Genomic DNA, 12,841 nt, shown 5'->3' with positions numbered 1-12,841 from the left:
GCATATGCAGAGGAAGAGTTTAGCCCCTTTCACACATACAGTACTGGTAAATCACCATTAATACATCATGTGTGAACAGGACCTTTTTAAAAATCCCGGTAAATTTGTTCTGGCGATCATATAGTTTTATGGAGATGACATGATTACTCTGAGCTGTTTACAAAGCTCCGCAGCTTTTTAATGAGTTATTCTATGTAAATATGCGCTAGATGGACATCTTTGACCATTGCGTCTCGCAGCTTTTCGTTGTGCTTCTCCATTCATCAGCTGCGACTCTGCAGTTGGATACTATTATACGTGTCTCGTGTTTATAAGAGCAAAACGTTCTGATTGGCTAGTAATGTTAGTTTGGTTGAGAGTGAAAGCTGTGCTCCTCTCATACAGTGGTAGGCGAACTCATTAACTCGAAAGTGATATCAACAAGTTTATTTATTTATTTTTTTTTTATATGTAGGACTATTTTTGTTTCCGCAGCCAAACACTGCACGCCGGAGATCCAGCACGGTGCCGGAGAACTTTAAGCCCTGAATATCTAAACATTCTTGAATCAAGATGCATTTACTTAACAAGTAATATGATTTAAGATATTAAGTCTTGTTTTCTAAAAATAAAAAAAATAAAAAATAAAAAAAATTTGTTTTTGCTTAAAACGAGCAGAAATATCTGCTAATGGGGTAAGAAAAATAATCTTAATTCAAAGGCTAAACAAGATTATTTTTCTTACCCCATTAGCAGATATTTCTGCTCGTTTTAAGCAAAAACAAATTTTTTTTTTTTTAGAAAACAAGACTTAATATCTTAAATCATTTCACTCGTACAGTAAATGCATCTTGATTCAAGAATGTTTAGATATTTATACTAGAACACAAGACACAAACACTAAGAGAATCATGTTTTGCAGTGTAATAAGTAGCAGCTTGAGTTAGGATGCAGATGTAAAGTGTTCATTAATGTCAGTGACATCTGTAAAAATTGTAGCAACCTCATTTTTATATGGTGAAATGTAATTATTCTGCCCGAGTTTTTTTTTTTATTAACCACTGGTCTTCCATAGTAGCATACATTTAAATCATGATAAACACAGTTAAAACCACATATAGCACCTCAATACCATGATAAACATATAACTGGTTTTTAGGTATTTGAATGAAAAACAGTAGTCTAAATACATTTAGTATAAATGCACAAACGCTATAGCTTAATCACAGAAAATACTGTAATTATATTCCATTATTCCTTTAATCGTTTTGTTCCGCTTTTGGCGCATAAACATTATATTAAACATTTATCGAACTCTCCATATCGTTTTATCAAGGAAAATTATACAGTGAAGATTCGCGATAATTATCGTTATTGATTTTTTGCCCAGCCCTTGGTTTATTTCACAGTATCTTTGTTATTGTCTTAACTCTTCCCATTTTTAATAACAAACAATAGGACAAACACAGAAAGACACAAGTGAAATAAACAGCGCTTGAAGTGTTTAACAGCAGCGCGACTAATTCGTACTAGACCGTGATCGGTGAGGTCATACGTACGTGTTGAGGCGGATGCTGGATTAATAATGACGGGAAACGCTGAGATGTTGAGGGTGAAGCCCTGTGAGAGACATGCTGATATATTTGGCTTTAATTAAATGTATTTAAAGGGGCGATTGCTTGCCTTACCATATTTGGAAACGCACAGCGTCTCCATGACAACAATACTACAGCGAGAATAAAAGCTACGCATTCTCTCCTTGCGTAAACATTTGGGCGGTGATATGCAAATCTTCCCACACAGTGATGTAGATATGTGGGGGCAAATCATGTCATTTGACCCCTTTAAACTGTAATTACATTCATTCATTTATTTTGACGCTGTATCTGCTTCATTTCATGAACTCCCTCAGAGTAGAGAACGATATTGTTGGGTTTTTCCAGCTGAGAAACGATAAACACTGACAGCCAGTCAGAATCCATTCAGGTTTAAAGGGCCGGCGCATTTAAAACAGCAGATGATGTTAGAGTTAGCGTCATTAGTCATAGCTGAGGTGTAGAAAAACACACCCGTTTAATAAGACAAACCCACTTTTCAAAGATGCTTTAAAAAAATGGATATCGGAATAAACTATTTGTTATACCCTCAGAATAAATGGTGGTATGCAGTGTTGGGGGGGATGCATTAGAAGTAACATGAGTTACATAATCAGATTACTTTTTTCAAGTAACTAGTAAAATAATGCATTACACTTTTTAATTTACAATGAAATATCTGAGTTATTTTAAAATAAGTGGCTTTGTTCAGTGACAGTGTTGAGAGAAATCGGGAGTAAATGCAGAGATAGAGGCTCTTGCTTCAGGCTGAGGATTATTCATTTCACTTTTGGTGTGAAAAGGCCTTTACAGCTGCCAAATATATAACTTTTGGGATTTTTGTTATTAAACAAACAAGCAAACCCAGCCCAGATGACAAAATGTAAACAATGCATTACTTTCGCAATTAGTTACATTTTATGAAGTAACACAATATTGTAAAGCTTTTGGGATTTTTGTTATTAAACAAACAAGCAAACCCAGCCCAGATGACAAAATGTAACAATGCATTACTTTCGCAATTAGTTACATTTTATGAAGTAACACAATATTGTAAAGCATTACTTTTAAAAGTATCTTTCCCCAGCAGTATTAAGGAGAGTATTAAAGAAGATTCGAGAAACCTAACAACCGCTGCATGATGCCGTTTGTCGTGAGGATAAAAATAACTTCCCAAAACATTCAATACGCTGATATTAAAAATGCATTTACTTCATGCTAAGAGCTCATGGACATAAACAGAACATAAATAAGACATCAACGGCAGCATTAACCACTTCTCTGAATGAACGCTCATTGAGTGTAAATCACATCAACAGAGCACGCCTGTTCCGACTGTTCTGACCAATCAGGATCAAGCAGGAAATGAGCTCGCCGTTACCTCTGTGTGACGCATCATCTCCTCCAGCTCAGAAATCTGAGTCCTCACTTGGTCTTCTTTGCTAATTAAGTAATGGATACTCTTCGATAGCTTCTCCTGTTGACAGAAAAGTGAAGCCTATTAGAACACAGTGGAAATAAACCGGCCTCCCGCATGATTTCTGGACAGAACGAGACACCTAACACAGCTTTTGTGAGTGCTGCGATCCGGACAGAACATCAAAAGACAGAAGTGATCGCATTAAGAATGAATGAGTCCCAGCTGGTGTTTGCAGTCGTCTAGTATTTCTGACTCGGCCGCTTCTTCACGCTCCCTCCCCGGACAGAAACACGAGCGCTTGTTTTCAGCTCGGGCATCAATACTTTAAAGGGGTCATGAATTGAGAAAATCGACTTGATCTTATGACCTATAAAGAGGTCATTTGCACTATAAAAACATGCTGTGAGTAGATGTTGACCAATCACAGCAGTGGACGCTTACACTGAAGTCTTAAAGAGACACGCCTAACTAAACCGTTCAAAGTAGGATAGAAAATGAACATTTATTTCTAAATTATGACTCCTACTAATAGTCATACAGCTCTGGAAAAAATGAAGAGCCCACTGGAACATTCTAAGTTTCTCTGGATTTACTAGGTGTGGGTTTGAGTAAAATGTTCATATTTATTTTATTCTATAAAGGTCTGGTAACATTTTTTCCATAAAAATATTGTCATTTAGAGGTTTTTTTTGCTGAAAATGACAATTTGCCAAAATAACAAATGATTTCATTTGTTGCGATTGAAAATCAGGGTTATTCCACCAAATATGGACTTCTTATGAAGTTAAAACATTAAAAATAAATATAAACATGTTTAAAAACATGGCATCTTTTTTTGTTATTTTGACCATTTATCCAAAAAATGCTCTAAATTACAAAATTTTTATTTAAAATATGGAAGAAATGTCTTCAGTAGTTTACAGAATACATTTTTTTTTTAATTACGTTTTACTCAAACATGCAACTAAAAATCATAAATCCAGAGAAACTGAGAGTTTAAGTGGTCTCTTCATTTTTTCCAGAGCTGTAAGTGCACTATGGAAGCCCATTTCTGCCACTGAATAATAAAAAAAAACAAGAAAGTGTGACTTTTTAATCTCACCCTTATCATTTTCTTCTCAGAATTGCGAGGTATTAACTCTCAATATAAACTCTGAGAAAACTACTCCTGATTTCAAGGAAAAAGTCAGAATTACAAGATATAAACCCAATATGAAATCTGAGAAATTAAGTCAGAATTGCACGATAAAAACTCACAATTGCGCAAAAAAAGAAAAAAATACAGAGTAAAAAGCAAGTAAACTTGCTGCTATTTTGAGAAAAAAAGTCAGAATATTATCTTTATCTTTTTTTTATTCTGTGGTGGACACAAGCTTCCATAGAGCACCTCAGAAAACATTACAAAATAAAAAATGCTGTTTATGAGCTTTTTAGGAGCTCTTCTGAACATGGACAGATGAATGTTACTACACTGGACGCACCTTGAGGATCTTGTAGGCGCTGCTCATGGAAGTGACTCTGTGATTAGCGTGAGATCCGCCGAGCTTGCACAGATGACACACAGGACGCCGGCACACCTCACAGTACATGTTGACCTTCTCCATCTCGTGCTCGGGACACATGAGCACCTGGAACCCAGGGTTTGATGGGTTAGATCAAGGACAGCAGCTGATATAGCGCAGCGGTGGCGGGGTTGATACGGACCTTCGGTCTGAAGTTGGTGGTGGGTCCCACATACTCGTGCTGGGCTTTGGGCGTTCCCCAGGGGTGGTTCATCTTGAAGCACTCGTTGCAGAAGCTGGCTTTGCAGTCCATGCAGCTCTTGGTGGCCTCCTGAACGGGCGGACACACACACACACACACACACACACACACACACACACAATGAAGCACTAGTGATCAAACAAGATCAGACACACGTGGAGTGACTCAAACTGAACACAGGACAACAGCAGCCACTGATCTGGACACGAGAAACACTAGATCAAAAAATGGCAATTAAAAACAAATTTTAAGCAAAAAAACCTGAATGACAGGCATGTCTGCAAGTTATTTCGCAGCGCTGAATGAGATCAAGGTCACTCTTTTTAAAGCTGCGGTGCGTCATTTCTGCTCCACCAACAGAACTGATGATTTCCTGACAGGTTTCCACTAGGGCTGGGAAAATAAACCGATGCATCGCGAATCGAGAAATGATTCCGCATCGATTCTGAGATTTTCCGAATGCGTGGCGATTCTTTCTCCAGTCGATTCTGAGCTTAGTTCTGAACACTGCATGCTTCAGAAACAGCCGAACTCTGCTCGTCTCCAAATCCTTACACACACTCGAACCTAAAATAATCATTCATAAGGTTCGAAAAAGTTGAAGCGTGTTCACAGTGGTCTGTGTTTACATTAATCTGGCATCATAAAAGCATTCTGAGCCGAGGTGAAGTTACAGACTCAGCTGAACGTACAAGTGCTCTTCTTCATGAGCATTTGAGTGAGCAGATAAAAACTAGAGTAGAGCGCCATCTGCTGTTAAAATATAAGCTCAGAATCCATTCCAGAGAGAATCGCGATGCATTCAGAAGATCTCAGAATCCATCCACGAATCAATTCTGCATCGATTTATCGTCGCAGCCCTAGTAGCCACAAACACTCCGTCTATCATTGGTCAGTCTAACAGACAGCCCCGCCCCAAACACACATCATTGGTCGAGTCAGGTGATGACATGTCTGGCTGCTCAGTGTTGTGAAGCGTCAGTTGCTTTGTCCTAATACCCACACTTGCGGTCTTTGGGCCTTTTAAGACCACAAGTGTGTGTAGAACTTTTCATTACCTGATGGGACACACTTATAGTGTTGTAAAAATGCAAGTGTTTACATAGCTTTATTTTTGTTTTAAATACTTTGTGTTTTAAATTCAACTTCAAATTCAAACACTAAGTGTCTTTCCAGAACATGATGGGATACACTAAGCCTGGAATAGCGCTCTGGAGCCGTCCTGGAGATAGTGTGGGTTTAGTGTGCGTTAAGGGCACTGCGCTTTGGCGTTTTTAAGACCTGGGACAGTCTTGAACACGCGCTCTCAAGTGGCCAAGATTGCAAGTGTGAGTATTTGGACAGGGCATGTGTTTCACTCAATTAGTGATGCAATGAAATTAAGATTCTTTTCCAGAAACAAAACCGGAAAATCTGGACACACTGTGCTAAAAACAGAAATTGGACATGATTCTTTTGATTGCAGTTGTTCTTCCCTGAGGTTATGATACTAACATGACATCTACACTCCAACAACAACTTTAAAATGTTGTATAATACTTTAAAGGAGACCTCTTATGCCCCTTTTGTCTTATATTACAAAATGTAACATAAGTCTCAGATGTCCCCAGAATGTGTCTGTGAAGTTTCAGCTCAAAATACTCCACAGATCATTTATTATTATATAATTTTGAAAATGCCCATTTGGAGTGGAAGCAGAAACAGGCTGTTTTTGTGCATGTCTCTTTAAATGCAAATGAGCTGCTGCTGCTCCCCGCCCCCTTTTCCAGAATAGAGCTGCACCTTTACAGCTCATATCTCAGATCTCTGCCAAAAAACATCTGTTTGGATTTGATTATGTCTATCGTGTTGAAATCATGCGTTTTAAAGCCATATCAGTTTAATCTTCTGATACAGGGTTTTCTGAGCGCACAGAAAGCATCCGTCACACGACATACGAGTACTAAACTAAGTTCTCTTTCATGTCTTATTGCGCTTAAACTGCCAAATACACACAAGTCTGTTAAAAACACACGAGTTACAAAAACAGTGGGTTATGTCTGTGAAGGTAAACAGCTGGGAAATAAATCTCATGTTTATATTAGATCTGTGTGGCAGCAGCAATATACAGTAAACAAATCAATAAATGCACTGCTCTGTTGTCTCTGAGGCTGGGACTCTAAACAGTGTTCTGTGCTCGTCTGTGCAGCTAAACACAGAACAGTTAGCGTGTTTTGCTCAAACTTTCTCCTTGGCATTAGAGCTGGTACACCGTTGTCGCTTGTGAAAACACAATGACGGCGTTGTGGGTGGAAACATGCAGATTAAGGGGCGGTAATATTATAATAACATCCCTTCACTACGTCGCCGAGGGAGCGAGATCTGAGCGGCTGGTTTTTTCACAAGCTTGCAGAGAAAGCCTTACCAAAACAAAGTTACTGGGTTGCCCTTTTTCAAGTTTTCTGTGATGCACTGGGGACCCGATTATAGTCAGATTTTCATGATATTTCACCTTTAAAACACTGCTTACATTAAGAACACACAATGTTTATTTTTCCTCTTCCAAAGGAACGGTGGCAGGAGCTTCTCTGGCTGTGTAAACAGTGGCATGAGACGGTGAGCTAAACAAGCGTAACCCAACCCTAACCTAGAGTTTAACTGCAAGCGTGACCTCATTACGGTCAACACATCCATTATTAATCACTTTTACATTCAGTGCTAAGACTGTCAGCCTTTTTCAGTGCTGAAAGCATGTGTTCTAGCGGTGAGGGACAGATGATCACACAGCAGCTTTAAAGCGAGATGAAGCTCTCTCTGCAGACGGTCCAGGTCAGTGTCATGGGCTTCTGCAATGGGCTTTCAAGCATTGATGGCAAAGAACAGCAAAATGAAATGCAAACAAACACCAAACGAGAGACAGCACCACACCACACAGACGGAAGGGGCGACGCATGCGGACGATGATGAGCACGGGCCGGGTTCAGATCGGGACATGAGTGAAATAAAGCGTGTACTTGGACTGAGTGTGCTGCGCCGCACGGCATGCTGGGACCTGATGCTGCCGCAATGACACTCAGCGCAGAGGGGAGAAAATAAACGCTCAGACCAGAAACAGGCCGATCCCTACAAAACCACAGAACCGCATGGGTACCAGCGGCTCACGCTCGGGATGGGTTCGTCTGAGTCGGAAGGGTGGAGCGGGTTCTGAGACGCAGCTTGAAACAAATCCTGAGCAGTGGTCGACTGATATATCGCCAAGGCCAGTATTTGGCATTTTTCACATATTGGCATCGGCCGATAAGTTTTTCTGTTTGGCCGATGTGTTCGAGGCGGGACTTATATTTTACACACAGTGCTCACATTCTCCTCTTGTTCGCTGTCGTCGTTAACAGTTCTGTCTAATACGGGTAATAATCAGATAGAACTGTTTAACAACGGGATTAAAATGTATAAAAAAAAATATTGTAACGATTGCTTTTATATTATTAGTAATAGAAAGATATTATAATACTTTCTCATTTGCCGTCAGCATTTAGTAAATACGCATTTATATAATTTAAACAAATCTTTGAATGGCTAATGAACATTTAATTTCGCAATCACCAACTTAGTCGAATCCAGCTGTGAGATCTTGTGACGTGTGCATGTGTATCCTGCATGATCGCGTGTTCTCTGCGTGACTTTCGGTGCTAACTGAATGCTTTAAACATTAAATTTGTGATTTCAAATTATCGATTTACGCACTGTCATATTCATGTCATTTTCACTGTGTGCTGTGTGTAAAATGAGTGTTACTTTGACTTTATTTGAAAAAATATGATTCCCAATGCACACAAACTTCCCAGAATACTGAGTGCTCTGCTGGTTACAGTGTTTACTACCTTTTTTATTATATTTTTATTAAATATTTATTTGTGAAAAATACTTTGTCATCTAAAGTACAAGTATGTTTATTTTACAAATTTATTTTTTAATCCATTTTCAAATGATTTCAAATTTCTTAAATATTAATGAAAATAAAATTATATTAGTCACCCTGCTTTCCAAGACATCGGCAGCGGCTGTTAAAAAACCAATATCGGTCGCGCACTAATCCTGAGCACAGAAGTGTATTACGTGACCAGACGTTCTTTACACAGCCTGCTGCTAGTATTTATTGAGTTGCTGTGGTCTAGAAGAAAAATGTCTGAGTATTGTCTCTGCATGAGATGCTCTGGGATTCCTGTGTTCCTCCACAGCAACATTACACACTGGCTCTCACGCTCGCGGTCCAAACGCAGTCTGTACGAGAGATTTAAAGCGACATTTCTCAGGCCATCCAAGATGTAGGTGACTCGTTTTCTTCAGTAGAACAGTAAAGAAGATTTTCAGCTGAAACCGTGCTCCTTGGTGACTCATAACATGCAAGTCAATGGGTACCGGCACTTTGAGAATAAAAAAAGCATAGCAAGGAACACAATATGAATCCCCGTGGCTCCTGATGATATATTGATATCTTAAGAAGCGAAACGATCGGTCTGTGCAAGAAACTGAACATTATTTATGACATTATTATCTGTAATCCAGAGCCCCAGGCAAATGTGTAAATCTGATTCTTGTCCATTAACTGGTTCTGTTGGTTTAATTCGTTTCAATGAACTGGTTTAATTCATTAGTTTGTTTATGTAATCACACAATGACATCACGTATACGCAATTATATTATTAAAGCAGCCAATAATAATGTGAAACGTGGATGTTTTATAGTTTAAAGCATATAAAGTCAATAAACTAGTCTTCATCAGCTCAGCTTTTTACATAAACCACGAGAAACCATGAAAACGTTCATCTCAGCCCTTCATTCGAGCTCTCGGTTCACACATGCTCATAGCAGCGGCTCATCGGTCTTCGGTCCGAGTCGAACCGTTTCCTCGGTTCAGTGACTGCTGGAGGAACTGGAGCTGAATCCGTTCATTCATCACAGGATCAGATACGCAGATATTTCAGCTCATTTCCAGTCGCAGTGACTGTCAGGCGTCTGGAAGTGAGTTTTGATCGAGTAACTGGTAGATCTGTGCTGCTCGAGCCGCAAACTGATTCAGACGATTGTTGAACTGGTTCAACTAGTTCACTAAAAAGAGCCAATTCAGAATAATGATTCGTTCGTGAACCGGACATCATTCCGGATGCTTTGTCTGAGGCTCTGGATTACAGTAATAATGCTGTAAATAATGTTCAGTTTCTTGCACAGACTGATCGTTTCACTTCATAAGACCTCAATATATCGTCAGGAGCCGTGTGTATTAATTCTGTGTTGCCTGATATGCTGTTTTTGACTCTCAAAGAGAGAGCTGCATTTTGTTGCAGACAGTTGACTTGCATGTTATGAGTCACCAAGGAGCACGGTTTCAGCTGAAAATCTTCTTTACTGTTCTACTGAAGAAAACGAGTCACCTACATCTTGGATGGCCTGAGAGTTAGTAAATTAACAGCAAATGTTCATTTCTTTAAGCGGCAGCCCGCCGTGATTCGTTCCTCTGTTGTTTACGCAAAGCGTTGCGCGCGAGAGTACAGGGGGTCTAGAGACAAAGTACTCAGTCACTACGGCTAATTAAATTACGTAACCCACATCTACCTCTCGCTCCAAACGACCTCCTCAGCGAGGCTGCAGGCAACAGAGAACAGTGAAACAAGACTAACAATGGTTAAACGTGAACAGAAGTGGAGTGAAACCTGATTCACAACCAATGACTGTATGAACATGAAAACAGCATCACATTTCTTGGGGAAAACTGCAATGAAAGCCAACAGTGTAAAAGAAGAGATGAGGAGACACTAAAACAGCAGACCAAAACCTGCTCAATCATTCCTGCAGTGATAAATAACCACAAAACATAAGCTCGTGTAACTGAATCTGCTGTTGATCTCGTCCTAATTCTAGGAGGATAACAAGAAACAAACTATTTTTGGACCTAGACAAAACACGTAATCTAAAATAATGCAGTTTTATAAATACTAATAATAAGCTCTTTATGCTAGATCCGGCTTTCTGCAAGGTAAATAAGACTTAAGACCTTTTTAAGACCAAGTAAAGAAAATATCTTTGCTCCCAAAAAGTAGAATATGGAAATAAGTTCACTTTTACTGCACCTTCTGATCACACTGGCAAGGAACAGTGCTGTTCTTCCTTAGTATTCTTATTTTGCAGAGCAAACATCTAAACATTCCTAAATCAATTTACATTTACTTGAAAAGCAAAATGACTTGATGTGAAGTCTTGTTTTATGAGACATTTATCCAAACGAAGTGAGTTTATGATTGAGTTTAAGACCAGAACAAATATCTGCCAAAGGGTTCAGAAAACCCCCAACTTAATTCAGAGAAAACTAGTTTTCATTCCACATTGACAGATATGTTCCTATTTTAAACAAACAAGTTTTGCTCAATTTTGTAAACATATATTAATTTAAGGATGTCAAACAAGACAAAAACACTGAGTAAGATATTAGGTTGCTTTTTTTTTGCAGTGCATGTGTCATTTGATGCCTGTACTTTCTGCTATTCAATTTAGACTCAGATCCAAAAATTAAAAATGCATTGCAAGTGGATGTTTATTCACCCTGATCAATGAACTGCACTATACGTGACCCTGGAGCACAAAAGCAGTGTTAAGTCGCTGGGGTATATTTGTAGCAATAGCCAACAATACATTGTATGGGTCATACATCAATGGAAAGCTTATTTATTCAGCTTTCAGATGATGCATAAATCTCAATTTCACTGGTTTTGGTCACACATCATCATCACACTCCTCTGTTAGAGTGATATGTAATGTGCACGGTGTCAGGGCGAGGGCTACCTGATCGCACCAGGCGCTCCAGCTTCTCCATGCTGGGGGACGGGACTCTGGCGCGAGGGCTGCCCGGGTTGGAGCTCTCGGATCCGGCGTCGGTGCTCAGAGAATCGTCGTGGTTGGGCATGAGCAGCTCTCGGACGCAGCGGTGGCACACACTGTGCTGGCAGGGCAGCACCAGCGGCTGTGTGAAGAGCTCCTCACAGATGGGGCAGATCAGCTCCCGCTCGATGCTCTTCATCGGCACCTGTCGAGAAACACAGCTTCAGCAGGAGCCCGAACAAACCTCGGAGATCACGCGCGCGTTTGGGGAAGTCGCTTCCATTCTTCACTTTCGTCTTTCTGTTGCGAGCGTCAAAACTACGTTAAACTCTGTCGCAAGGACGAACGAACGTCTACAAGGCATGGTTTATTTTAAAACACATTTTTAAAAATATATTAAATAAATTCTAAACAGTCGGTTCAACTTTCCCTCAGCAAACAACAGTGGTTTCATTCAGGATTCGAACCGGATTCAGGACTTACTAGCAGCGAGCTTCGCCTGGACATCGTGCGCAGAATGAAGGACAAACTCCGCGATTCGGATCCAACTTCGCAAATGAGAGACTCGCGCAGATCGAGGATGAATCAAACAACGCCACGCAAACGCGACCAGCCGAGTGTGGGCGGAGTCACCGGCCGTCACTATAGCAACCCCGCAGCGAAACTATTTAGTAATTAAATAAGGGGCGGGGTCCGCTACAGAACGATACTTTACACACGAGGCAGATCCACGACGTGTTAAAGCTTTCTTTTTGTATTATTTGTTTATTTTTTGTTATATACATGCATAAATGGTGCTTTGCTTGTAATATAACTTCTTTGTGTCTAATTTTGATATTTTTTGTACTTACATTTTTGATACCTTGGTATTAATTAATAAATAAATAATGTATGTCCAAGACGACGCCAAATGCTTCACAGCACGCCCGACAAATGAGCTTATATTCACTGACAACATGATGCAAAATCTTTATTTGACCCTCTAACTATAGCACTCTCGATCCGTTTTCTAACAGCTTGTTTTCTTTTTGTTTATATATATATATATTTATAAACCTTGCTACGTACTGCGTTAGACTGAGACTTGTCACAGCTCTTGCATATGACTGCTGTTCTGTTGGTCTGATTGCTTCTGTTGTCATCCTCTGTAAGTCGCTTCGGATAAAAGCATCTAAATAACTGAATGTGGAAAACAAGGCAAGGTGCAGCAGTGACGTCATACGAACGGGAT

At 39.7% G+C, this 12,841-nt stretch overlaps 1 protein-coding gene across 1 annotated transcript in view; it reads right to left on the bottom strand.

Moving 5' to 3' along the window:
• LOC107749435 (E3 ubiquitin-protein ligase TRIM36-like) overlaps window positions 1–12,344 on the bottom strand; it is a 21,484-nt gene extending 9,140 nt beyond the window's left edge. The window contains exons 1-6 of the mRNA XM_016564595.1: window positions 12,094–12,344; window positions 11,575–11,815; window positions 10,351–10,507; window positions 4,699–4,843; window positions 4,476–4,622; window positions 2,956–3,051 (exon numbers count right to left, since the gene is read on the bottom strand). Coding sequence (XP_016420081.1) covers window positions 2,956–3,051; window positions 4,476–4,622; window positions 4,699–4,843; window positions 10,351–10,507; window positions 11,575–11,815; window positions 12,094–12,117 — 810 coding nt within the window. The 5' untranslated portion in view covers window positions 12,118–12,344. The remainder of the gene's footprint in view (window positions 1–2,955; window positions 3,052–4,475; window positions 4,623–4,698; window positions 4,844–10,350; window positions 10,508–11,574; window positions 11,816–12,093) is intronic.
• Between the last annotated feature and the right edge of the window lie 497 nt (window positions 12,345–12,841).

The sequence above is a fragment of the Sinocyclocheilus rhinocerous genome, unplaced genomic scaffold (genome assembly GCF_001515625.1).
Source record: "Sinocyclocheilus rhinocerous isolate Xijiao unplaced genomic scaffold, SAMN03320098_v1.1 scaffold2627, whole genome shotgun sequence".
Classification (NCBI taxonomy): Eukaryota; Metazoa; Chordata; class Actinopteri; order Cypriniformes; family Cyprinidae; genus Sinocyclocheilus; species Sinocyclocheilus rhinocerous.
Note: the sequence above shows the minus strand (reverse complement) of the source record. Positions and strands in the feature narration are given on the sequence as shown.